The following is a 27,723-nucleotide window of genomic DNA, read 5'->3' as shown; positions in this document are numbered from 1 at the left end:
TTGGGCTGACTTCTTTCTTTCTATTTTTTTTTAAATATTTATTTATTTATTTTTGGAACGGCTGCTTTCTCAGGCCACAGGCAAGGATGGGATGCAGAGCAGCTGAGACATGAACTGGTGCCCATATGGGATCCTATGTGCAGGCATTTGCAAGGCAAGGACTTTAGCTACTAGGCGACCGTGCCGGGCCTGGGCTGGCTTCTTTTCATCCAATGTCATTACGTTAAGATTCGTCCATGTTTGTCAAAGTTCTGTGTTGATGGACATTCCCACCGCTCTTGGAGGGAGAGAGGTCCAGGAATTGAACGGCTGGATCCTGGGGAAGCTGCAGGTGAACTGTGAACATCTGTCAGTCCTCACTTGCCATCTAGGGTTAGGATGCAGAGCTACTTCTTCCTGACAGTTGCCAGCAATCCCCACCCGCTACCATTCACGCCTTGGTACAGGCGCCTCTCCCACTGAACAGGCATACCTTGGCGCTCACGGGATACCACGAGAACAACGTAGTGTGGACTCTGATGCTATGTCTCAAAGATATCTCAAAGACTTTAGTCTCTCTGGATCAGCAAGTTATTCTACCTGGAGGAAGGCCAAGGCACCCCACACAAGAAGTTCAAAGTAGTAACAGGTGAGGCTTCTGGGGCTGGCATCGAGGCACAGTGGGTGAAGGCACTGCTTATGATGCTGTTATCCCATATCAGAGGCGTAGGTGTGAGTCCTGGCCATTCCACTTTTTTTTTTTTAAAGATTTATTTATTTTTATTGGAAAGGTGGATATACAGAGAGGAAGATCTTCTGTCCGATGGTTCACTCCCCAAGTGAGTGCAATGGCCGGAGCTGAGCCAATCCAAAGCCAGGAACCAGGAGCTCTTCTGGGTCTCACACATGGTGCAGGGTCCCAAGGCTTTGGTCCATTCTCGACTGCTTTCCCAGACCACAAGCAGGGAGCTAGATGGGAAGTGGGGCTGCCAGGATTAGAACTGATGCCCATATGGGATCCTGGCACATTCAAGGTGACGACTTAAGCCACTAGGCCACTGCGCCGGGCCCTCCTTGTTTAAGGACTGCCCCCAGGGAGGCCGTCAAGGATGCCAGATGTGTCTGAGCCCCTGTGCTCAGTCAATTGCCTTCTGCATTTTGATCTCGTTTTTCTTATTTTCTGCTTTTGCACTTTTTGCAGGATAGGGGAAGCATTGGATTAAAGTGAGAAGAGAAGGGCAATGGAAGGGAGGAGGCAGCAAGGCTTCAAGGAGCCAGGAAGCTTTCAAAGAAGCCTGTATTATTATTATTATGAATCCTGACATACTAGGAACACTGTGATAGCAACCCAAGATGGACTGCTCTGGGTACACGGCTGGATGGAGCAGGAGATCTGGACCACACCTGGGTACCACCGCAAGTCAGCGCCCTGCCCATGCCCACACAGCTCCCTGTGTCACCCACAGGACTACCTGACTGACTGTCACCCGCGGGGGTCTTGCCAACCACATGATCGGTGGTCCCACTTGCCCACAGGAAGATGACATTTTCCCAGGGGCCTGTGCACCCAGGTGAAGCCATGTGACCTGTTACAATGGAACGTGGAGGCAATGATGTACACAATGGCTAATGTCTCCTTGAGACCCTCTGCCTTGTGCTCCCATCCTCCCACCCGCCTGTTGGTGATACACAGGGTACCTTGAAGCCACAAAGCGGTTGCAGTGGTGAGATGAGAGCAATGGGCGCCCAATGAGAGACAGGGCAGTGCTGCCTGCCCTGCCCTTGGCCCAGGGGTCACATCCAGCCTGGGTCTCGCCACCCACCTCACTGCAGTCATGAGACTGGCAAAGTCACAGTGAGAGCCTGAACGTGGCCTCTCCAGATGGGATTCCAGTCCCAGAGGTCCTCTGCACTCTCCAGCTCCATGAAGGGAAGACCTGCAGTGGGCACCTGCAGGCCTGCTCCTGTGAGCTTTGTGCCTGGGAGGTACCCATTGGGGCGGGGGAAGGAGAGGGCGGGAGCTTTGGAAATGCAATCAGACAGGGGTGACCCTGAGGTCACCAAAACCCAGGCTTATTGGCTGGGGGTCTTGGCTCAGGGTCACTTTTCAATGTGGGCAATTCTCTCCCGCCAGGACACAATACTTTCTGTCTCTGAGACTCGGTTTTCAATTTCTATAAAATGAGACTCTAACTGTACTGACCCACAGGAGTGTGCAGAGCCCCCCAGGGCAGTCCAGGGGTTGGGCCTTGAATCTGCCTCCTCCCAGCTCCATATCGGCCATTCTTGAGTGTCTCTCTGTGCCCCAGGAGTCACGGCCTGATGTCTGCTGGGCTGCTCCCAGCCCTTGGCCTACAACCCACACCCACAGCCCTCTAGACCCCCAACCTGCTGGCAGGGAACACACTGGCAGGCGATCAGTTGTACCACCCTGATGGCTGAGGGTTAATTTCTGACTCCAAGCCCATCTGCCCATGTAAGAGTCTTTCTTTTTCCAAAGGCATAAACATGAGTACTTCAAGTGGCTCCTAGGGCTTCTGGTTGTTTCTATTGTAGTTAACAAGGAGGGCCTTTTGGCTCCATGGCCCAGCATTCTGCTAGCACCCTGGGAAGTCACCTTTGGGAGACACGTCCCTCCCCACACACTGGCAGGTGCCTCTCAGTTGGTGATTCAGGGTGCAGCAGGGATAATGCCAGGGTCTAAGCTGGTGGCCTGTCTGGAGACTTCAGCAGGGTTCCCTCCCACTCCTGGGCCCCCCAGAGACATAGCCAAGCAGGGGGAGTGATGTTCCTCAGAATTATTGGTCTTTTTTTTCCTGAACAGTAGGATGGTGAGAGAAATTTACCCTGTTCTTTTTGTGCTTCCGCCCTACCCCACCCTCCCATTTTTTTAAAAAAATCAATGTGGATTTTATTTTTAAACTTTTACCTTTTGGGCCTGGCGGCGTGGCCTAGTGGCTAAAGTCCTCACCTTGAACACGCTGGGATCCCATATGGGTGCAAGTTCTAATTCCGGCAGTTCCACTTCCCATCCAGCTCCCTGCTTGTGGCCTGGGAAAGCAGTCGAGGACAGCCCAAAGCTTTGGGACCCTGCACCCCCGTGGGAGACCCGGAAGAGGTTCCAGGTTCCCGGCTTCGGATCGGCGCAGCCTGTTGCGGTCACTTGGGGAGTGAATCATCGGACGGAAGATCTTCCTCTCTGTCTCTCCTCTCTGTATATCTGACTTCGTAATAAAAATAAATAAATCTTTAAAAAAAAAAAACTTTTACCTTTCATCCCTGATGGCTAAAGATCAAATGCACATAAAGACATATTAAGTAAAAGCCGAGTGTCCCTCACCCCCCTGGCTTTTTGTCTCCCTGTTGCGAAGATGAGCATGGAGAGAGAGAGTGATCTCCTTGAAACATCTGGCTTGTGACAGGATACACACCCATACCCATAGAAACTTCTCTTCCTTCTTTCAAACCCATGCTTTGTGACTTGGTTCTTTTACCTGACCTATGCTTATGGGGCCTCGACAGATGTACCACATCCATTTGAAAGGCAATATCAATATTCACAGCATGGAGATGTCTGAACATGCTTTTCTGTGGATGGGTCCCATGTGTATGTGTGTATGTTGTGAGGAGAAGGGGAATCAGGGCCTTGGGGCCTCACTCACTGGCTAAGCAGCGAGTTGGAGAGCTTTTGAGTATAATGGCAGGAAAGAGCCTCAAACTGATGATCAGGTTTGGAGCTTGGAGCTCCAGGGGGTGTCCAAGACCTTAAAGCAGGTGGTACCTGCAGACAGACCAAAGCTGTTCAGAGCCAGCTTTGTTCTGCAGATCGCCAGTCATACCACACGGCGGCACTGTGGTCTGGGACCTGAGGGTCCGTGACAGCAGGGCTTGGGCCGGAGGCCTGGAGGAAAATACGACCTCAGATATTGAATTTATTCCCTTTTCCGGAACAACTGATGCAGAAATCGTCTGCAGAGGACATTTTTTCAACCAAAAGATCTGTCCCTGGGAGTGGGAGGTCAGTGGACACTTTACATACTGAATGTTTAGGGAGAAACCAACTTCTTTAAGGAACCAACTTGGGCTTTTTACTTATTATTATTTTTTTAAAAGTTTCATCTATTCATTTCAAAGTTACAGTTACATAGAGGGAACGGAGCCAGGCATCTCCATTGCTTCATTCTCCATGGCCACAATGGCCAGGGCTGGACCAGATAAGAGCCAGCGGTTTCATCTGAGTGAGCTTCCTATACTAGTGCAGAGGCCCAAATACTTGGACCCTCTTGCGCTGCTTTTCCCAGGCACATTTGCAGAGAGCTGGATTGGAAGTGGAGCAGCCCAGATGAGAGGTTGATGCTGCCGACAGTGGCTTCACCTACCACACCACACCACCGTGCCGGCCCCAGGAATGATGCTCTTTGTGCATTAGATGCTTAGTGTTATGTGAATGGGCTCCTTCTATGCTGGGTGCTTGGTGTGTGTGTGTGTGTGTGTGTGTGTGACACCCCGCTCCCCTGTCGCAGCTAGGGTGACAAGGCCAGGCTCCTGACACACCGAGTCCTCCCCAGACCTCACTGTTCTTAGGCTGCAGTTGGTGGTAAAGTAGCTGGTGTTTGGTGTGGTGGTGAAGGCACCCATGTGGGAGACCCAGATGGAGTTCCTGGCTCCTGGCTTCAGCCAGGCTCCGCCTGGACAGTGACTGGGCTGTGTGTGTCACCTTATCTCATTTGCTCGTCATAAAAGTCCTGTGAGTAGTGACTGGTGGCCTGTTTCACAGATGAGCGCATGGAGGTTGAGAAGGTACATTGTCTTCACCGAGTTCCAGGGACAGCTGGGTCTGCACTGGGTCTAGAGCTCGTGGTCTTGTTTTTTTTTTTACTTTATTTATTTTTATTGGAAAGTCAGATATACAGGGAGGAGGAGAGACAGAGAGGAAGATCTTCCGTCTGCTGGTTCAGTCCCCAAGTAGCTGCAATAGCCAGAGTTGCACCGATCCGAAGCCAGGAGCCTGAGCTTCTTTTGGGTCTCCCATGTAGGTGCAGGGTCCCAAGGCTTTGGGCCGTCCTTGACTGTTTTCCCAGGCCACAAGCAGGGAGCTGGATGGGAAGTGGGGCCGCCAGGATATGAAGCAGCACCCATATGGGATCCCAGTGCATTCAAGGCAAGGATTTAGCCGCTAGGCTATTGGTCCCCGGGCCCAGTCTTGTTTCTCTGTTGAGCAGACCAGCGATTTTCTCCACGAGGCTGGGTTGCTTGGTCAAGGGTGTGTGCCCTATCCTGCCTTTCTCAGCCCCAGCTCCCAGGCCCTGTCACTCCAAGTAACACACAGGTGTGGCCCTGAGAATGTTCTTGGGGCAGAAGAGAATTCCAATATTTGGGCCCAAGCTGCCAATGGGGAGTCCAGAGATGGCTGGGAAGGTGAGGAGTGAGAGTGAGGGCAGCAGGCTCCATGTCCCCTTTCGCAAAGATGTCTGGATGGTAAATGTTTGGCCAGGTCAAGCATCAAGCGGCAGGGCAAGCAGAGCAGGCCTGGGATTGGGAGGGGAGAGATGAGTTTCTAGGAGACTGGGGGACTTACTCCCTCAGTGGGGAAGGGAAGTGAGTTTAACTAGCAGATCCTTTGGGTCCAGAAGAGCTGGCTCCCTGGGTACTCAGAGAGAGAGATAAGGTACTGCTGAGATGTCCTCGCCTGGACCTCCCTGCCTCCACCAGATAGGCCTTTCAAAGATTGTGGGAAGCTGGGGTGTGAGGGCTGCTGCCAGGAATCCTGGGGTAATGCCCTGGCACTAGGGTCTCTCTTACCACTCGTTCTCCTCTTCCTAGGACTGAAACCTACCCATCATGTCTCGAAGGAAAACACACAGGTTGGGAGGTGGGGTCAAATCGAGTCTCTGGACCTCGTTGAACCTCACTGCCCTCATCTGGCATTGAATGAGTATAAAACAAGGTGGAATCTGCACAGCTTGTCATGAGGACTGGATGAGAACATGTGTGAGCAGGGCTTAGCCTGAAGCTGGGGCATGTTCCCCCCACACCCCGTTCTCGCAGCACATTCTAGAATTGTTAGCATGGGGGAGGGAAATCAGAAGGCCGGGTTTTCATAGCATGTGAAAGTTCTGCTAAATGCAAGGTTTGGGGTCTCTGAAAGGTTCAGTGGAGCACGGCCATGCCCATGTACTTACAGTGTCTATGGCAAATAACCCGGGGGTCCTGGCGTCCCCTGGTCGTCACCTCCTGCTCCCTCCCTACCCCATGGAGCTGCCTAGGAGGCTCTGGGATTCTTTAGTAGGGGGTCATGGAGAGCCCCAGTGCACGGTGCACAGTAAGCAGTGCCAGCAGAATTTAGCAGTGAAGGGCAATCACAAGGCTGGCAGAGCCCACATTCAGCCTTTCACAGAAAGCACCTGCCAGCCCCTGGCCTGAGTGCTGGACAATTGGTGGCTGGTCAGAGGAACCCAGTTACTGCTGTTGTGACTGCTACTCTGAAACGCCTCCTGTTGATGTTCAGATTATGCCCATGGCACAGGCGACAAGGCTCGATGCCTTTCTTGCCTGCGGGTCCCGTGGGCTGTCCCTGACAGGGGGCCACCCTTGGCCTGGACGGAGGGGCCTGCAGCCCAACAACAGTAGGGAGCCCTGGCTTTGAGAGTCAGCTCATCTGGGATGAATCCTAGCTCTGCCCGCCACTGGTAGGACCCGCTTCTCTGAGCCTCAGTCTCCCGAGCGGGTTGTTGCAAGGATGAATTCAGCCTTGTCTGCTAAGTGCTTGTTCCAGTGCCCAGCACACAGTGAGTACTGCAGAAGCATTACAAAAGCTGTTCCTAGGGCTTGGCGGTGTGGCCTGGTGGCTAAGGTCCTCGCCTTGATCCCATATGGCTGCTGGTTCTAATCCCGGCAGCTCCACTTCCTCTCTCTCTCTCCTCCTCTCAGTATATCTAGCTTTGTAGTGAAAATAAAATAAATCTTTAAAAAAAAAAAGCTGTTCCTACTACTATTATTATTATCCTTACTGATTCTAAAGCTCTACTTACCCAGGCTAGAAAAAGCTGCCCCTGCATTTGTTGAAATGTGGGTTTGAAGATCTCTAAAGTTCTTGATGTTTTACTGTGTACTAGCAACTAAAGCAAGTTCAATGAACGTGTGTATGCGACAGATATGCAAAACAGCATCTGTCCCTCACTCCCCTGCCTGCCTGCCACATCCTCCCACCATTGGATTCTTAAAATTCCAGGGCCCAGCGCAGTAGCTTAGTGGCTAAAGTCCTCACTTTGCATGTGCTAGGATCCCATATGGGCGCTGGTTCTAATCCCAACAGCCCCACTTCCCATCCAGCTCCCTGTTTGTGGCCTGGGAAAGCAGTGGAGGTCAGCCCAAAGCCTTGGGACCCTGCACCCACGTGGGAGATTCAGAAGAAGCTCAGGCTCCTAGCTTTGGATTGGCTCAGCTCCGGCCATTGTGGCCACTGGGGAAGCGAATCGTTGGATGGAAGATCTTCCTCTCTGTCTCTCCTCCCCTCTGTATATCCACCTTTCCAATAAAAATAAAATAAATCTCTTTAAAAAAAAATCCAGTGGCCACTGGTTATTCAGTAGCATATTACTTAACTCCATGGTGTTGCACATTTTTTTTTTTTTAACTCTACGCCTGTTATTTTGTTTTATGGCTTTTCATTTAAGAGAATGCATAGTAACTATGTAAGAGACTATCATAGCCAGATGTGAAGATACAATGCAGTATGCATCTCTACTTCCAAATCAAAGATAGACTCCCAATGAAACTGTTGGATATATCTTGACAGTAGGATGCTGGACTGTCTGCCATTGTCTGTACCGCAACGTCAGGATACACTAAAATAGCAGAATGATGGATTTATGACTGCTTATGAAGGACTACACTATTGTAATACGGAGGAAACCTAGGGGGAGGGAATTTGGGGAGGAGATAGGGGAAATCCCAGTCTATGGAATTGTATCGTAAAATTAAAAATAAAATAGAAGAAAAAAAATCCAGAGTCCTGGGGTGGGTGTTGTGACCTAACAGGCCCACATCTCATGTGGGTGCTGGTTTAAGCTCTGTGTGCTCTGCTTCCAAACTAGCTCCTTCCTAGTGCACCTGGAAGGCTGGTGCAGGATGGTGCAAGTGGTTGGGCTCCGGCACCCAAGTGGGAGACCCTGAAGAAGCTCCTGGCTCCTGGCTTTGGCCCGGCCCAGTCCTTGTGTCTCTGAGGTTTGACTGTCTTGGAGATAGGCCTCTTGGACGTAGGCAGGTCCCCGTCCAGCCCAGCCTGACACTGCCCTCCTTGCTCTCCACTGCTGGGGGTGGGCCCACTCAGCAGGGGCCTGCTGGCTCCAGACAACAGCTGGAGACCAGAAATGATGACTTCCAGCTACAAGCAAATGTTGCTGCTTTTTTGAGGACTGAAATATTTACCCCCAAAGGGTCCCTTTGAGTTGAGCACAAACAATCCCCCACAGGGACCTAGCTCCGCTGCCCGGGAACAAAAGCTTTCCAGTTCTCTGGGACACGGAGATGGACGACAGTTTCAGGCACGCACAGCCCAGTGGGGGAAGAGATGGTCACGTGACTTCCAGGCTTGGAGACAAGGTCACTTTTGTCCAGCCCGTCTCCCATTCCCCGGGAAGAAGAGCCTCCGAGTGTCTGCCACTGGCTCACAGGGGGTGCGGGTCTGACAGTGCAAGGTCATGGCCAGTGGTCCAAGGTCCACTCAGATGAGTTTGAGGAGAGGATCTCTTCCAGGCACACCCCACTGTCCCACAGCCCAAGGCCGGGTTTTAGGCAGGATAGTTGCATGCTCTGGCTGCCATGCACTTACGATTTTTTTTTCTCTTGCCACCCAGTGTGACTCTAAGAACTTACCAGCAAAGCCACCCTATTTGTTTTCCACCAGCTGCTTCCTGCCATCAAAAATATTTTCCTTCGTGGAAGGAAGGAGCTTCTGGGAAAGAAAAGGACAGCACAGAGAAGATAAACATTCAAGGGAAACTAGCCTTTCAGGCTCTGTCCTAGGACAGTGGTCATGGCTCTGTCCAGGATGGAGGTGGGCCAAGGAGGGGGGACAGTGGCCAAGAGCACGGCACAAGTTTCAGGTCAAGGTAAGAGAAGCTTCTGGAATAACTGTTGTGCTCCCCGCCTTTCTACCCCACAATCAATCTCTGAGAAGAAACCGGTCTTTGAAGTCGGATCACACATTGCCACTGGGACTCACAGCATTCTGTGTGGAGGTTTAGGGAACGGGTGCCTATGGCCCCATTGCTTAGGCTGTAGTAAGCATCAGAAGCATCCAGGAGGGGGCTGGTCAGGACCCTCACATCTCAAGTTTGGATCCCAGCTCGGATCTGGACTTTAGTTTCCTGTTGATGCACACCCTGGGAGGCAGTGAGGAGGATGACTCAAGGACTCCGGTTCCCTGCCATGCTGCAGAAGACTTGGACTGGCTTTGGACTTCCAGCAGGCTGTTGCAGGCATTTGGGGAGTGAACCAGGGGATGAACAATCTCTCTCTCTGCCTTTCTAAGTTTAAAAAGGTGGCTGGTGTTGTGTTGGTGCTGCACCCCATGGGACGTGTTGGTTTGAGTCCTGGCGGTTCTGCTTCCAATCCAACTCCTTGCTAATGTGCCTGGAAGACATTGGATGATGGCCCATGTACATGAGCCCCTGCCACCCACGTGGGATATCAGTATGGGGTTCTAGACTCTTGGCTCAAGCCTGGCCTAGTCCTGGTTATTGCAGGAACTTGGAAAATCAACCAGTGGATGGAAGGCATCTCTTTCTCTCTGCCTTTTAGAAATAAGTGATGGCCCCATTAGTTTCTCAAGAATTCTGGTTTGATGGGGCCTAGGAACCTGCAGTTTGACTAAGCAAGCAGGGATTCCCAGGGTTGGTGACCCACTCTAGCAGGACTGGCCTGTACTCCTTTGAGAGCCACTCCCCAATTCCCACCATGCCTCGGCACAGATTGCTTCAACCAGGGAGACTTCATTCAGTGAGTCATTGCCTGAGAACTTGGGCTCGTGACTCCAACACCAGCAGTCTGCATGTGCCTGAACCAGCGAAGTCTGGGGCCAGCATGACAACAGGCCAATCCTCTGCATGTGCTTGAGCCAGCCAAGGTAGATGCTTTGCTGGTTGGGCTCCTTGGTTTCTTGGGATGGGGCCTTGTCCTGCCCAGGCACCTCCTTGTCCACCTCAGGGCCCCCGGCCACTGTGCTTGGCAACTTGTTGGGATTGCATTACACTCCTGAGGACATAATCTTTGTATGTGTTTCCATGGTCTGTGTGCATCAGGCCACATGGACAATACCCGCTGGACAATTCTGCCCTGATGTTCCACAGAGGAGACCTCACCAGACTTGGTCAAAATGACCTCATCAGGCGTTCTCTCACCCTCGGCACCTTGGACGTTCCTATCCCACTTCCCACCCAGGGACCCGACTCAGTGCCTGAGCATCACCGGGGATGCCTCTGTTACCCTAACTTCTGGAAGAAAAGGTGCAGTGCAATGATGCACACAACCCCTCACATCATCACAGCACGTGTGGTAACTGCCCCCATTAGACAGAAAGCAGACACACAGGGCTGGGGTATGTAGCCAAGGTCACACAGCCCTGACCTGTGGCTTTGGTCAGCTTTCCCCTCCTCACAGACACCACACACCCACCACATCTCTTGGCCAGACATGTCCACACGCCTCTTGGCTGGTCTCCTTGCCCTCGATCTTACCCCCGTGTCGTCTGTTTTTCTGGATGCGGCGAGAAACGTCTTCTAAACAGGGAATCTGATGTCATGCTTCGGCTGAAACCCGTCAAAGGCAGCCTGTTTTATCCTCACTGGCCTTGCAGCTAATGAACAGGGGAATCTGAATCCTGGATCCCCGCAGGAAGTCTCCAGGGCTGTGCCCCCCACCACTAACCCAGGCCTTTTGGAGCCTCAGTTTCCTCATCAGCAAAACAAGGGTTATGCAGATGTGAACACAGTGGGCAGGAGGGTGCCAGGGCACATGGAACTTCTGTTCTAATTGCTGGGAAGGGAAGCGTGGGGAGAAAAGACATGGCGGGCCCGGCAGCGTGGCCTAGCGGCTAAAGTCCTCGCCTTGAACATGCCGGGATCCCATATGGGTACTGGTTCTAATCCCGGCAGCTCCACTTCCCATCCAGCTCCCTGCTTGTGGCCTGGGAAAGCAGTCGAGGACGGCCCAAAGATTTGGAACCCTGCACCTGAGTGGGAGACCCGGAAGAGGTTCCAGGTTCCCGGCATCAGATTGGCGCAGCACCGGCCGCTGCGGCTCACTTGGGGAGTGAATCATCGGACGGAAGATCTTCCTCTCTGTCTCTCCTCCTCTCTGTGTATCTGACTTTGTAATAAAAAGAAAGAAAGAGAAAGAAAGAAAGAAAGACAAAGAAAGAAAGAAAGAAAGAAAGAAAGAAAGAAAGAAAGAAAGAAAGAAAGAAAGAAAGAAAGAGAGAAAGGAAGAAAGAAAAGACATGGCAAGGAAGAACTGGTTGCTCTGAGAGGTTAGACCCATCCTGCTGGGCAGGAGTCAGTACGGCAGCTCCCAGTCCCTCTTTATAGCCTCCTGGGGAATGGATCCGAACACTTGCTACAGGTGGGGAGGCATAGGGACTGAGCAGGAACCTGGTTGGAACCACATCTTCTCCACTGGCAACTTGCACTCTCCCCACCCTGGTCCTGCCCTCCCCCTGGTCTCTGCCCAGCCCTGTGCTGATCTGGCATCCTGACTGGTTCACATCTTACCGGCTGAGGATCAACTGTGGGTCAATACCAGGATAAGGCGGGAGGAAGTCTGGAAACACTATGAGGAAAGAGCAAGTGAGCAGAGGGTGAGCGGTGCTGCCTGCGAGTGTGGAGTTCAGCATCCCACCACGCACCCGCTGCCTTCCTTGTGTCCCTTCTGTTCTGGGTGGCACAGCCAATACAGATGACAGCTGAGGGCCCATCAGTGGTGTCTACAACAATGAGAATATTTATTTCCTCCAGACAGTAAAAATAACATTTTTTTCTTTCTTTTGTAAAAGTTAAGTACCGTTACATTCCATTTTTTTCTTAAATAACAAAATCCTAAAAAATATATATTAAATTGTATACAGTGCATCACACTTCATCTTATATTTTAAAATACATGATGTTTCTATTTTATTCTCAAAGTTGTGTAATTAAGAGCGTATTTACAAATAAAGCCTTGTCATCCAAAGTCAAAATCCCCTGCTGAGAGGCACAATGGTGGATGTGGGGCAGGTCTTGATGCTCCCGGCCCAGGCAACAAAGGCACCTCTGGCCCAGGCTTCTAGATACTTCCATCCTGAAGCTGGGGTTGGGGATGGGGCCTGACCTCTGACCGTCCGCCACATGCACCTCTGCCTGGGAGACAGGCCCACAGGCAGCGGGTGAAGCCCCTTTACTCCCTGTGCCAGTCAGCCTGAGGGAAGTAAGCTGTGGCTGGAAGGTATGAGAAACACCCCACGTCAGGGCAGCTGAGCTGAGAGGCCTGGCCAAGAGGTAGAACAGCGGGAAGGTAAACAAAGACACCAGAGGAGACAACCAAAAAGTTACACATTCCCAAGGTAATAACAAAACAAAAAGCAAGTACCAAACACCAAACGGGGGAGATTGGAGACCAGGTGCCCTGGGCTGGGAAAGTAGTGAAGACCTGGAGTGGGACATCCGTGAGGCCACCCACTGTAAGTGCTGGTGAAGGCTAAGTGCGTGTGGTACCAAGGCTGCACACAGGTGGACAACAGCCCAGGAGCCTCGAGGTGTTAGGTCAGCATGGCAGGGCTGCAGGCAGATCCTGGGGCTGGTCAGGCAGAAGTGAGTGTGGGCTGATGGTGAAGGGTGGGAAGGTGCCCACGTAGAAGCCATGCAGGGGGTAAGTCCAAGGGCTGGGACAGCTGTACTTGCTAGTGCTTTGATCCCTGTAGGCTTCTAGCTGGTTGGGAGTCCTGAGCCAAAACCCACACTGAGGAGTTGGAACAGTCCAGTGACCTCACCCATACCCAGAAGAGGCCTCACTCTTGTTCGTTCTCTGCTTTGCAAACTGCTGGACCAGGAGGGGCGACCACAGGGTACTGTGAGATGCAGTCAGAGACAGGGAGCTGGTCCCCAGGGACAGCCAGCTTGGATGGGGGTGACAAGATGGGCTGATGAGTGTCCTTCTGCGGACATGCATGTCAGGAGGCAGAGCCTGGGTGCCAGCTGTCACCCAAGGCCAGGCTTTGAGCAAGGAGCTCTGAGCTCCTCCTGCCTGCCTTGGGCAGCTGCCTACTTTGTGTTCATCTGGACTTGGCTCTTTTCCAGTGACTTTCAACCATTTTTTCTCTTTTAAAGGTGTGTCCTACAAGATCAAATGCTTTCTCCTTACAGCATATGTCATCTCTTGTCAGGTGTCCTTGGTCACTGGAGGCCCTTTGCGGGTTATTATTACTGACAGGCCCTGAGGGTAGACTGTGGCTGCAGTGATGTTTTATGGGAAGGACAATGGATGGCCTCCGTCTTCCTGTGCTGTCCTGAGGCAGGCTTGGGTTTCTTGGGGCTGCTTCCTGGATTGGAAGTCGATTCCAGAGATGCTGGGCGGGCCGGGCCTGGGGAAGGCCCTGGGTTGCGAGGGACATCACTAGCCCTTCTTGGGCTCTGTGAGAAAGGTGTGCTCCAGTTGCTCGTCAGACAACGTACAGCTTGGGGTGTGGGCCTGGAGCCCCAAGGCCAGGGACTGGCATTGGCCAGGGTGGCTGAACAACTGCTCTGCGGCCAGGCAGGCCCCCTCCCAGGGCTGACTGCCAGACACCCACACCCACTGTGCTGCGCAGGCATCTGTTCCCGGCGCCTGGTCCTGGGTGAATGCACACCTGACGCTAGCCTTTGAGGGGAAATTCCCCAGAAGCCACGACCGGCTGGGGCGGGGGGGAGACTGCACATGTCTGTCTGCTTCCGCAGCCCTTGTGTGTGACGGGTTCAGCTGCCAGCTGCTCCAGATCAAAGCTGGGAGACAGTCCTGCATGCTGCTCCTCATTCCCAACAGGACGGCGCCCCGCCCCCACAGACATGCTTCCCGCTTCCCTTCTGTAAATGCCCCTCGCCCGCTTGGACTTGGGTGACTGAGTGTCACCTCTCCCTGCAGACACTTCCTGGCTGCCCCCACACCAGCCTCTGTCCTCTTAGGAGCACCTGGGCACAGACTGGGGAGAAGGGCAGAATCCAGGAGGAGCTGCAGTAGGCAGTGCTTTACGGACCTGGGGGAAGCAAGCAGGGTGCTCCCGAGAGTGTGTGTGTGGGGAAGAAGGGGGAGGGGACACAATGGGGCAAGAGGCCAAAGGCACAACAAGCACCAAGGTCCAAGTGCCTGTGGGAAAACCTCGCTCAGATAAAGGCCTGGGCCTGGCCCGCAGAGGCCCAGGCTGCCCTCCCCAGCTGCTGTTGACAAGCCTGCTTCCGGAAGGTGGGGACTTGCACGTTACAGATGGCACTCCCTCTCACAGCCGCGCCAGGCAGCTGGAGCTCTCAATCTTAGGGCCGATCTTGGCATGACCTCCAGTTCCTAAGGCCTCCCTTCCACACACCAGCCTGCTGTTCCCCTCCTTGTGTGTGGGATGTGGTGGCGTGAGCTGTGGCCAAGGAACCCCCTCGGCCCCCTCAGTGAGCCATTCCTAACCCTATTCACTGCCCGCTTAGTGCAGAGCACCAGTCTTGGTGTTTTTCATCTTTCTTTTTTTGTAAATGGGAGGCGCCCTAAGAGGGGGTGGTAGGCCCCATGTCTCACACAGTGCTGCCCAGGGGCTGCGTCATAATGTTTATCCCTCCCTGTTCTGAACTAAGAGTTGGCTGAGAGAATGTGGAGAGACTCGGGCTGTACCTACTGTAGGGGAGGCCATGAAAACCCAATCCAACCTGTAGGTACAGAGTACCCCTAAAGGCTCCTGGCAAGGACTGCTCCATGTTTTACATGACCATCCTGACCATCCCTGGAGCTGAGCCACACCAAGTAGCACTGGAAAGAAGCCTGTGTTAAAGGTGTTGGGTTTGACATGAACAGGAAAGGTGAGACCCTATTCTCAGGCCTTCCCAGGTTGGGGGATGCCCATTCCCACCCAGCACCCAGAGAGTAAAGTACCAAGCACAGCAGGAAGCCCTGGCTCTCTTCACCTTTTGTGGGTGCTAACGCCCAGGTGTCCATGCTTGTACAGGACCAGACAGCCCAGCCCTCAAAAGAACCTGAGAATTCTCCTAGGACAGTCCCATTCTAAACCATGATGACCAGGACGAACTGATCTGTATGTGGCCCAAACAGAGAATCAAGAAGAACTTGACATATGCTGACCTATCCACCACCCTACAGGTACCCAGAATGTGTCTGAGCCCAAGGCTGGCCTCCAGCGTCTCCATCTTCTTGGCCCCACCGTCCTGGCATCCCCATGGCTGGGTCAGAGAGACATGGGGAGGGCCAGGCTCCAGGGTAGCTGGGGAAACAGGAGGACTTCAGGCTGTGCCTGCCCCTGGAGCACAGCTTCTTCCCAGTCTGTAGGAGGGTAGCCCAGCCGGAGGGAGCCGTGGGGGGAGAGCAGCAGGGGAGAGTTGGTCGGAGGCACGCAGGGGAGATTGACCCCACCAGCCTTGAGCTCAAAGAGGGACCTTGTATCCTGGACATGGTGGGGTCAGTCACTCACAAGGGGGTTGCGGTCATCTTGCTGGCTTTGACCCTTGAGCTTCTTCTTGAAGATGGAGATCGAAGTGGAAGGCTTATAGAAAATGCTCCAGATTTCCCCGGAAGCCCCTGGCTGATGACAATCCCTGAGGTCCCCGGAAGCAGGAACACGATGGGATCTGTAAAACAAGAAATAATGTTTCCAAACAGATCAGGACAAAGCATGTGAAATAACCCATCACCTGTGAGACTCTTGTACCTGAGATGGGATGGTCAGGGGGCACTGGGTTGGGAAGGCCCCAGCAGGCACCCTAAGGGGTCCAAGGACTGTTGTGTGTGAGGTGGCCTGTGGGCAGCCAAGGCCAGAGGGCAAGAGTGTAACTGGGCAGCTTCTGTCTCAGAACAACATAGAACATTCTCATGTTGGTCTGAGAGATAATGAATTTTCCAATCCCTTTTTTTTTTTAAATAAGGAAAACTTTTCTACAAAATGCCATTATCCTGCAAGACCACCTAGCTAAACCAGGGAAAAGCAAAACTTCCCTGCTTGAAATACGGACCCTCCCCTTTAGCTGCTGCCCATCCCTGGGCTTGGGCCTAATGTCAGAGGGGAGCTCTGCCTGTTGTGAGGGGTTGGGCCTCACGGGATGCATCCTGCTTGCTTGCTGCTGTGGGGAACATGCAGATGGGACTTTGCCCAAGGACAGGTGCACTGTGACTGGTTAGAATGCAGAAACGCCATCGGCCCTCCGTCTACATGGCTTCTACTCCTACAGATTAAGCAGCCTCAAGCGCCTTTGTACCAGACATACAAACTCTCTCCTTATCGCTATTCTCTAACAATCTTAGCACAGCAACTATTTACATGGCATGGACAACGTTTTTGGATTTCTAAGAAATTATCGGGAGGATGTGCTTATATTATTTGCAAATATTCTGCCATTTTCTAAAAAAACATTATTTACTTATTTATTTTCTTTTTACTTGGAAAGGCAGAAAGAGATCTTCCATCCATTGGTTCATTCCCCAAATGAGCGCACAACAGCTGGGGCTGGACCAGGCCAAAATCAGGGCCTGGAATTCCATCCAGCTCTCCTAAGAGGGTGGTATAGATCCAAGTATATGAGCCATCATTTGCTGCCACCCACGGCATGCAGTAACAGGAAGCCGGAATGGGAAGAGGAGATGGGACTCAAACTGAGGCCCTCTGATAAAGAATGCAAGTGTACCAAATGGAATTGTACTCGTTGTGCTAAACACCACCCACACCTAGCACCTGTTTAAGGGCCTTAAGCACCTGTGAATTCTGGTATCCACTGGATACCAATTCCTCAAGGATGCTGAGAGACAAATGTACATATAGAAGACCTGAGAGAGTGACCAATAAAGACTGCGAGTGTTGAGTTGGAAATGTCTGTACAAGACAGTCAACACTGCCCAGGGCAGCCTTCACGGGACAGTGGAGGGGCCCACGCTGAATGATTGACAAGTCTGCCAGACATTCAGAGGAGAATGCCAGAGAAAAGAGGTTTTCATAGAGCATCAGTGTGCAGGAAGGCCTTGAAATGGGATGAACCTGATCTGGGATCCAGAGGAAAGACCATCTAGGGCTCTAGAGAACATTTAGGGGGTTCATATGGCTTAGGAGGTGAGACACCTTCCATTGAGGTGCCTAGGTTTGATTGACACTTGCCTCTAACTCCTGACTCCAGCACCAGTGATTGTGCACAAACATTAGAACAAACTCCTTTTTTTTGAACAACAAAATAAAGAGAGGAAACAATTTCCTCAGATTGATCAGAATCAATGTTTAAAGCTCCTTAAATAAAGTTTTGAAAACCATGATTAAACTATAGTTAACAAAATGTTAAGAGTTCTTTTTCCTAAGAAGGCTGCCCAATTTCTGGAAGGCAACAGGGAACATGTGTGGCATTGTCCCAGGAATCTTTATCCTTGCAAAAAGATCTCTGAGTAAGAGTTCAGCACCAGCCAACACGTGGAAAGTGTTGCTTTTCATGCCAGCGCTGCCCCAGTCCTCCTTGTAATCAGATCCGTTGGGCCCAGGGGCAGGCACGGTGCTCAGGCAGCAGTGAGCTCTGTCCCTCTGTCCAGCTGCACATTTCACTCCACAAGGGGAGGATGGATTACTGCCTGACGCTGCCTAGGACGAAGGGTGAGCCTCCCCCTCCTCCCATACTCACTTGAACGTGACATGCAGCAGTATCTTTGCTACGATGGCAGTGACTGTGAGGATGAGGAGGGTTGCTAGGCCATACACTGTCCATCCTGCAAGCGTAAAAGACACAGTTTACTTGACCTGTTTGTGTGCTGTTTTCAAATAACAGTTCTAGTGAAAGTTCCAGAGGACTGCCGGCAGCTTGGAGAGGCAAGGCTGGTAGGGGAGCCTCTATAGGGTTGGGGGCAGGGAGGGTGGCTAGCAAAAGGTGGTAGGGCTGGCTGATGGCCAGGCTAAAGACCAAGCCCCAAGTTTTCTCATTTCTCCCTTATCTTGTTCTAGAACTGCCTCTGAGGTAGAAGGGAGTGCTATGTCCAAAAGACCATGGACTCAGAGTCGAGGGGTGGTGTGTGCTCTTCCCTACCGCTGAGCCACTGTGCAGCTACAGGCTTGTGTGGACTCCCTGGGTCACAGTTTTTACCCAGGAAGGGTGAGATGTGTGGCCTGTAAAATACCTCAGAAGCCAGACTACTGATGCTGAGCAAGCAGCAGAGAACCCCAGCCCTGACCTTCTGTGGCACCCTGAACCCCTAGGTCGGGTCACTACCTCCAGCCCTCCCCAATCACCATGCTCACAGAAGGACCAGGGGAGTGGGCAGCCAGGCCGAGGTCATCTTAATCCACAAACCACCTGTTCTCCACCCTTCTGTGTGAGTTTCCTTCATAGCTCTAATCACTGTCTTTGAATCACTGTCTTTGAAGTTTTTTTCTTCTTTGCCTTTTGTCCTTTACTCACTCTCAGGTCACGGGACGGGAGAGGTTTTGTTTGGGTTTGCTGCATGGTCTAGAGTCTGGATAAGTGCCTGGCACTGCAGAATCATCTATACACCTTCTGGATGGGTGGGCTTGCTCATCTAATGAACCTCAGGAAAATCTGGAGGCTCTGCAGAGATCATTTCAGAGTAAGAAAACTTTGGATTTACTGATTAACAAGGACATAAAGAAGGCACGCTTGCACACACACAGGCTGGATCTTCAGAGGTCAGAACTTTTTCCTAAGCCGCTAAGCTAATGAGAGGACGTTCCTTCACAGATAACAGAGCCAACACCCCAATGTGCCTCTCTGAAACACCCAAGAGCACTTCTGTTTCTGTTGTCACCAACAACGCTACCTTCAACTCTGTGGCTTCCAGCCCCCATTGATGATGCCCAGGAATTGCTACCTGGGACAGTCTGGGGTGGGTGGCTGGGGCTGGTGGTGATGACATAGAGGACTTTGGAGGACCGGGCAGCGCTGGTGTTGAGGTTGGCCTGCTCTGTGATCACCTCGGCCTGGGTCTGGTTGACAGTGGGCCTGTCTTGTGGTAGTTCCTCCTTGACAGCTACAAGGTTAAAAAAAGAAAATTAGCTGGGGATGGTGGAAGGCAACAATCAAGACTCTTGATTGGGCACTGGCAAGGAAGGAAGGCCTTTCTCTCTGATTCAACACTGGATACAATTCCTTTCACTGGTCCCACAAGCCCCAAAGAACCTGTTTGGGATTCAGCGGTGGCCATGCAGGAGGCAGGAGGAAGTGGCCGTTAGCTTCTAATTCTGTGCCTGTTGCTCTCCGTGGACACCTGGACCTGCTTCTTAGTCTCCCTGCCCTGCGTTTTACAGCTCTGCCTCTCCCTGCCCAGAAGGTCCTCTTCTGCGCAGCCCAGATCCTAGCATTTCCTTCTCCCATGGAGCCAGACTCTTCCTGAGCTTTGCTATTCAGATGATGAGGAGGACTCATACCCCTGTTTCCCATGTGCTGGCAGAGGTGGCCAACAGATATGAGTTCGTATTAGAGGGCAGAGTGTGGAGGGTCTGAAGGAAGACGGCCAGCTTTTTGGGACTGGCAGTAGGAAGATGGAACAATTGACCTCTTGAGGGTTTTCCAACTCTATGAACCTCAGCTCTTTCAGTTACTTTTTTAAGTCTCCTATGAAAACTGTTGCTGGTCTTCTTCTCTGTCTTTCCTCTCTGTATATCTGACTTTGTAATGAAAATAAAATAAATCTTTAAAAAAAAAAAGGGAGGGGGGACCAGCGGCGTGGCCTAGCGGCTAAAGTCCTCGTCTTGAACACACCCCAGGATCCCATATGGCACTGGTTCTAATCCTGGCAGCTCCACTTTCCATCCAGCTCCCTGCTTGTGGTCTGGGAAAGCAGCGAGGATGGCCCAAAGCCTTGGGACCCTGCACCTGCATGGGAGACCTGGAGGAGGTTCCAGGCTTCTGGCTTCGGATGGGCACAGCACCGGCCGTTGGGCTCACTTGGGGAGTGAATCATCGGATGGAAGATCTTCTTCTCTGTCTCTGCTCTTCTCTGTATATCTGACTTTGTAATGAAAATAAATCTTACAACAAAAAAAACTGTTGCTGGAACCACAGTGGTACGAGTGGGATGTGTTTGGAGAAACACATTGTGAGGTGACTCCACTGTGGTGCGAACCTCATGGGGGCACTTACTCAAGCCTATGCCGTATAGCCTGCTATAACCCCAGGCTCCATGGGACAGCCTGTGGCTACCGACCCATATGACTTGTCACTGTGCCGGCTACAGCAGGCAGCTGTGACACCTGGGAAATGTTTATGTGTCTCCATGTTTCTAAACATAGCAAAGGTGCAGGGAAGATATTTGGTGACAGGAATTCTTCTGCTCCCTTATAATCTTAAGGGACCACTGCCATATACGTAGTTCATCACTGACCAAAATGTCATTATGTGGTGTCTGACTGTACTGAAATTGCGAAACGCACAGGTTTCATCTCTTTTCTGTCCCATGAAACATAAACAAGCTAGGAGATGGGAGATGGGGAAAGAGCTATCACCCTGGGAGAATCCACAAGTTGAGTCAGTTGCTCCTGACAGTTGGTCTGCCCACCAAGCACTGCCCAAGGTTTGGAGGTTGTCTTGGTGAGGAAGACCAACTCCATGCCCACAGTCCCCCTGCAGGGCCCCCAGAAGGAGGTGATGTTGCCTTACCTTGGTATAAGACAGCGAATCCCTGGGCCTGATTGATGCGATCGGAGAAGAAATATAAGATGATGAAATCCAGAGAGATGTTGAAGGACAGAGGAGGGCGGTTCCTTCCACTGAAGCGGACCAGGACGCGGTGGGTGTAGCCGTCCAGCAGCTCCACCATGTCTGCGGAATCCCTGATGTCAAATAAGGTGAAGTTGAAGTGGATGTGGGAGGCTCCTGGGACACGAATGGTCCAGTAGCAGACCCGCCCTGTGGCATAGGTGTCAGGAAAGTCAGGAGAGTAGATCACGGAAGTCATGGCTGAGTAATTCCCACCACAGGCGCCGACGCGGGCTGTGGAAGACAAAGACCCCAGGCCTCAGTCTGGGTTCCCACCACAGGGCTGGTACAACAAATACAACTCTTCCTAACAAACCCGATACCATCAGGATGTTGTCTTTATCTGCAAAACCAGACCATCTCATGTTTCAGGATCAATTCACACGGTGAGTCACTGAACGCCTGAACAGATGACTGAGGCGTCTTTTGTGCACATATCCAGAGGATCTGAGAACAGCACACAGCACAGTGTGAGGCTAGACTGGAGTCGGAGAGTCTGGACCCAGGACCCAGCAGGGCCAGCACTGCACTTCCAGGCCTCCTGCTTCTCTCGGTGTCTGGGCTGGGGAGCTCAGCATTTGCTCCTGTATCACACGATGGTGTGACCACAGATGGGATGAAGTGCATGAAAACCCCTGGGACTCCCAGCAGGGGAGGCACTCCATGAGCTCAAGCCGGAACAAGCAGTGCTTCGTGGCTGCTAGGGCACCTGCTGTTCCTTCAGGGGGGCATGCTCACATGACACAGTTCATGTATGGTGTCCAAAGGGTGAAAATGAGACACGAGAGAGGACATTCTGCACAGAGGAAATGTATTAGATTCTGGTCACTCTGTCCTGAGAACATCTGATTTATCTGGACTCCCGTTATTGATCTGTAGGTCCTAGAACAGGGATAACTGCCACTTTCTATGTTATGACACTATAATTGAAATTTGGGAAATCAAAGTCCCTGGGAGAAAGCATAGGACTGGGATTTTTAAAAAGATGGCTCTGGGGAGGAAAAACCTCAACACTCAGTTGAGGTCCCAAGACAATCACTAGGGCTTTAATTTCAAGCAGTTGAAGCAATTTTGAGCAGTTGGGTCACACATTTTTTTTTGTGAGAGCACAGGAGGAAGAAAAGACTGGCACGTTTATTTATTTATTTATTTATTTTTTGATTGGAAAGACAGATCAGATTTACAGAGAAGAGGAGAGACAGAGTGAAATAGCTTCCTCCCTCTAGTTCATTCTATAAATGGCCACAATGGCTAGAGTTAAGCAGATCTGAAGCCAGGAGCCAAGAGCTTCTTCCAGATCTCCCTCACGGGTGCAGGGTCACAAAGCTTTGTCATCCTCTACTGCTTTCCCAGGCCACACGCAGGGAGCTGAATGGGAAGTAGAGCAGTCAGGACACGAACTGGCGCTCATGAGGGATCCTGGAGCTTGCAAGATGAGGATTTAGCCATTAAAGCCATAATGCAAGGCCCCTTTTTGTTTGTTTTAAGAGAGGGAGGGAGAGAGAGAAAGAGAGAAGCAGAGTTTCCAGCCAATGGATCATTCTCTCCAATGCCCACAATGAACAGGTCTGGGCTGAAGCCAAAGCCGACACCCGAGAACTCAATCCAAGTCTCCCATGTGGACAGCAGAGATCATGTAACCTGGGCTCTCTCTGTGATCCTCCAGAGTCCACACCAGCATGAAGCTGGAGCCAAGAGCCTGGGCCAGGAAGCTAATGCAGGCCCTCTGATGTGAGATACAGCCCTCTTAACAGGTATCTTGACTGCTAGGCCAAATGTCACCTCTATCACCAGGTTCCTCGGGGCTGACTGTGAGCTACAGCCTCAGCTGAGGACTGCAGGAGCCCGAGACACAATGGATGGAGCATGCTCTGTGGAATGACCACAGCCGAGCAGAGTGCCCCTTGGAGGCACAGGTATGCGGAAGGTGGTAGGCTGCCACAGGAGGGACAGGCAGGAAACAGTGCCCATTTCCTGGATTCTCTTTTCAAAGGAAACATTTTATCTGCTAGTGGAGAAGCAGCAACCATTCTGGCTTCAAGGCCACTGGAGGCAGAGAGAGGTAAAAGCCTTCTGACTCTGAGGGAGGCAGTAGAAGGACCTTCTACCAACAACAGGCGAAGCTTTTGGCGTTGTTGTGGCAACGTAGTGGGTCAGGCCAACACCTGCAATGCATGGCATCCCATATGGGTGCCAGTTAGTGCCAAGGCTGGTTGACTTCCAATATAGCACTCTGCTAATAGGCTGAGGAAAGCTGTGGAAGATGGCCCAAGTACTTGGGGCCTTGCATGAAGCTCCTGGTTTTTGTCTTTGGCCTGGTTTAGCCCTGGCCACTGTGGCTATCTGGAGAGTGAACCAGTAGATGGAACATCTCTCTCTCTGTAACTTTCAGATAAGTAAATGAATACATCTTAAAAAAAAATAAAAAGCTGCTTGTAATGGAAGAGCAGAGGCAAAAGCCATTAGCCCCTGCCTGCCCTGAGCCCTCCTCCATCCCGATGTCTGCAAGCCCTGGAGAGGGTCAAGAGACTCTCCTCCAAGACCCAGTACAGACACAATGTAGGGAGATAGGTATGCAGGGGTGCGGAGAAAGTCTTAGCCCTGAGGCAGTATCACATCCTGGCCAAGCCTGAGGGTAGCACCGGGTGACCCAGGAGCCTTCCCTGTCCTCTTCCCTCAACAAGAAGCACATCACAAGCAGCCATAGTGGTCCATCACTGAGCAGGTAAGCAGGTAGAGAAAGAGGTCCTCACGTGGGACCTGCTCAAAGCTGAGGGTGCAAGAGGCTCAGTAAGAGGGGCCCACTGGCACCCCAAGCTTCACACTAAACCCAGGTAACAGGAGCCCCTCCCAGTGAGACCGTGGAGCCTTATACGCAACAAGGGTAATGACAGAAACGAGAAACCCAAACCCAGCTCAACTACTACCAGACTGGCTCCATCTCCCCAACAGGCAGGCCAGCCCTGGTGTGAATGCTGTGACTCCCTGCCTCTCCTGTTCTTGCACACATAGTGTTCTATACCAGATTACAGCACACACATCCAAGGAAGAAAGGGAGGACGCACTGTCAAGACATAGAAACAATCCACAGGGCCAAACCCAGGAATGACTCAGATATTGGAACTGCAGAACACAGTCAGGGCATCTAGTGGAAAACATAGGCAATGTGCTTGAATGGATAAAAAAAGTCCAGCAGAAAAAAAAGAGTCAAATGTATAATGCTAAAAATAAAATGATATCAGAGATGAAGAATTCCTTGGATGGGTTCATCAGCAGGCTAGACTCAGCCAAGAAAACAATAAACTTGAAGACAGGTCAACAGAAATTATTTAAAATGACACACAGAGGGGGAAACAAAAGTAAAAAAGAAAAAAAAAGACAAACAAAAATCAGCATTCAACAGCTGTGGGACAACATCAAACGGTCTAGCGTACGTGCAACTGGAATTTTGGAAAGCAATGAAAAGAGAAAAAAGGGCAGAAGAAACATTGGAAGAATAATGGCTAAGAATGCTGCAAAATCAATGAAAGTAACAAACCACAGGATCTTAGTAAAACTACACAAACAGCAAAAACCTACACACAAGCACACTGTTTATCACAACAGATGCATTTGGCTCTCATCACTCCCATGGCTTTGGTTACTTTGGAAGCGCTTCAGGGTCACAGAGGTGGGAATCAGTCTTCCGTAATAACAAGGCCGGGGTGCTGCAGGCCACAAAGAAGGCCTCAGGAAGCACAGTTTCTCCCTCTGACCCTCCTGCCTAATCTCCTCCTGCCCCCTTTTCTCCTCCAGGCAGGCCATGGAAACTAGAATTTCACTTCTCCAAGGCAGGTCATAGCAAATAAAAATATAAGTCTTCCCTTGCCTTTTTGGTCTCAGAGGTAGGTGGCTTTAAAGAAACGCTCTGACCTATTCTGGCCAACAGAGGGGCTAAGACGACTCTGAACAGACAGGCCATGCTGGGTTTCTTCACCCAGCCCGAAAGCATTACAGCTACTCATTTTGTCCAATTCCATTTTTATGTAGTTCTTCATGCCTTGACCAAGTTTACGCAGGGAATCTATGATTCACAGAGAACTACTGGGTGGCTGAAGGTGTGGAGGCTCATAGTAAGGGGAATAAGAGCTCGTCCATGCGTGAGCGGTTGGTACATCACAGCTGCATGGGGACAGAAGCACTTGTGCTTGAGTCCTTCCAGATGTCACCCTTTTTGTCCCTCCACGATTGTTCACTCACATCCTTTAAATTAACCAATAAGAGCCCTAGTTGAACTGATCTGAAGTCAGGAGCCAGGAGTCTCCTCCAGGTCTCCCACATGGGTGTGTAGGGGCCTAAGGACTTGAGCCCTCCTCCACTGCTTTTCCAGGCCATAGGCAGGAAGCTGGATTAGAAGTGGAGCAGCTGGGTCCAGTGCGGTGGCCTAGCAGCTAAAATCCTCGCCTTGAATGCACCAGGATCTCTTGTGGGTGCTGCTTCCCAGTTAATTCAGTGACACCAAGACACTGCAGCTCTCCCCAGAGTGCACCTGTACAGGAGGTTCGGTGCTGTTAGATGCATGCATGATACCAAAGTTGACAACTACTGCACTGCCAACTGGAAATTGACTTCTTTTTAGTTGACATCTCTAGTGAACGCACTATGCTAAAGCAAATATCATTTTATCCGCTATGCAGCAAGTGTCCAATGAAAAGGTACTAAATTTGGGTCTGGCATAATAGCCTAGTGGTTAAAGTCCTTGTCTTGTATGCGCTGGGATCCCATATGGGCATTGGTTCCTGTCCTGGCTGTTCTACTTCCATCCAGTGCCCTGCTTGTGGCCTGGGAAAGCAGTTGAGGACAGCCCAAAACTTGGGACCCTGCACCCGCGTGGGAGACCCGGAAGGGGCTCCTGTTTTCGAATTGGCTCAGCTATGGCCATTGTGGTCACCTGGTCACTTGGGGCAGGGGTTAGAGTAAACCAGCAGATAGAAGACCTTTCTGGACACTTCATATAAAGGAAATCGTAAGACACAGGTCTGTTTCTGTCTGGTGCTCTCACCTGGCACACTTTCAGGGCTCACCCAAGGTGTCACATGTGGCAGCACTGACTTTTTTTTTTTTTTAAAGATTTATTTATTTTTTATTACAAAGTCAGATATACAGAGAGGAGGAGAGACAGAGAGGAACATCTTCCATCTGATGATTCACTCCCCAAGTGAGCTGCAACGGGCCGGTGCTGCGCCGATCTGAAGCCGGGAACCTGGAACCTCTTCCAGGTCTCCCACACGGGTGCAGGGTCCCAAAGCTTTGGGCCGTCCTCAACTGCTTTCCCAGGCCACAAGCAGGGATCTGGATGGGAAGTGGAGCTGCCGGGATTAGAACTTGCGCCCATATGGGATCCCGGGGAGTTCAAGGTGAGGACTTAAGCCGCTAGGCCACGCCGCCGGGCCCAGCACTGACTTTGTTTGGCTGAGGAATATTCCATTGCATGGATGGATCATATTTTTGTTCATTTATTCCTCAGTGATAGACTTGCTGTCATTGTTTCAGTTATGCTGCTGTAAATATCCACACAGTTTTTGCCATGGACATCCTGTTTTGGAGTTTCCTAGATACGCCTAGGAAAGGAACCACTGGGTTGTAAGGTACGCCCTGTCTCACCCATGAGGGAACTACACATTATTCTCCACAGCACTGGCTTCACTGTACCTTCCCACCAGCAGTGGAAAAGATTCCAGTGTCTCTATTTCCCTGCCAAAGCTGATTTTCCATTTTATAATTAACACACATTCTATTTAAAATTGAGAAACAGGGAGCAAACCCATACACCCTGCTCCTGTTTCCTCTCAAGTGCCATGGCTTCCTGGCAGTGTGAGCCCAGCAAGTGATTCTTCTCCGTTTTTTTCAGAAAGCCTCAATATATATACACAAGGTACTCAAGAACCCTGTAAGTCCTTCCTTTGTTTACTTAAATGTAGGGCAACCATTTTGTAACCCAGCAAACAAACTCTTCTATATGAGGTTGGTGGCAAGGCAGAGAACTCTGTAATGATGAAGCCTGGAGTGAAAGGCTAACGACACATCAAGTACAGGATCACTTGCCAACTAAACAAGAGCCAAGGCTCAGCTTTTAGCCACAACAGGAAGAGCACGTTGAACATTTGTCTTGACATCCTTGCCCTATTTGAATAGGAAGGGACTGGTAACTTCCATGCTAGGTAAGAGCGGGCTGTAAATCCAATGATTGGTATCCTTAAAACACACACACACTCACAGAAGGTGGCATGTGAAACAGAAGGCAGAGACTGGGCTGCAGTCACAAAGCCCACAGATGCTAAAGACTGACAGCAAGCACCACATGCCAGAAAAGTTTCCCTGGAATCTTGAGGGAGTGTGGACTTGCTGATGTCTTGATTTGAATTCCTGGCTGCCATAACTGTGAGAGAACATAGTTCTACACTGTTAAGCCACTCAGGTTGTGGATTATTTGTGATTATTGGTTGTGGAGTATGGGTTCTGGGAAACCAATATATCTGACATTTTTTTGCGCAAAATGGAGCCACTCTGCCTGGTGTTAGGAGTGTGTATCCTCTAACCCCAAGTATGTATATATCTCACAGACAGTACAGTATCTCTACCCGTTTCTTTCTCTTGCCTCATTGGTGACTATCTGCTTTCCATCATCTTATAATCTGGTGTTGGGTTGCTGTTATGCCTTTCGCTGAGTCTCTGCTTCAGTTGGAGTGGACGTAGGGAGACGACTGTGAGGGGTCAGGATGCTCACTGGTTAGGACACAGTGTGGAA

General features: G+C 51.2%; 1 protein-coding gene across 4 annotated transcripts in view; it reads right to left on the bottom strand.

The window, feature by feature from the left end:
* KREMEN1 (kringle containing transmembrane protein 1) overlaps positions 1 to 27,723 on the bottom strand; it is an 80,579-nt gene that overhangs the window by 6,707 nt on the left and 46,149 nt on the right. Inside the window, exons 6-10 of one of the 4 annotated variants that reach the window (XM_058656681.1) lie at positions 20,838 to 21,170; positions 19,000 to 19,209; positions 17,853 to 17,937; positions 15,674 to 15,830; positions 11,751 to 11,808 (exon numbers count right to left, since the gene is read on the bottom strand). In XM_058656681.1, coding sequence (XP_058512664.1) covers positions 11,761 to 11,808; positions 15,674 to 15,830; positions 17,853 to 17,937; positions 19,000 to 19,209; positions 20,838 to 21,170 — 833 coding nt within the window. In that variant the 3' untranslated portion in view covers positions 11,751 to 11,760. Of the gene's footprint in view, positions 1 to 11,750; positions 11,809 to 11,954; positions 15,831 to 17,852; positions 17,938 to 18,999; positions 19,210 to 20,837; positions 21,171 to 27,723 lie in introns of those variants that run through there. The other 3 variants (XM_058656679.1, XM_058656680.1, XM_058656682.1) reach the window with 3 other exon arrangements.

This window comes from Ochotona princeps, chromosome 29, assembly GCF_030435755.1.
Source record: "Ochotona princeps isolate mOchPri1 chromosome 29, mOchPri1.hap1, whole genome shotgun sequence".
In the NCBI taxonomy this organism is placed as follows: Eukaryota; Metazoa; Chordata; class Mammalia; order Lagomorpha; family Ochotonidae; genus Ochotona; species Ochotona princeps.
This window is presented reverse-complemented; position numbering and strand designations above follow the sequence as displayed.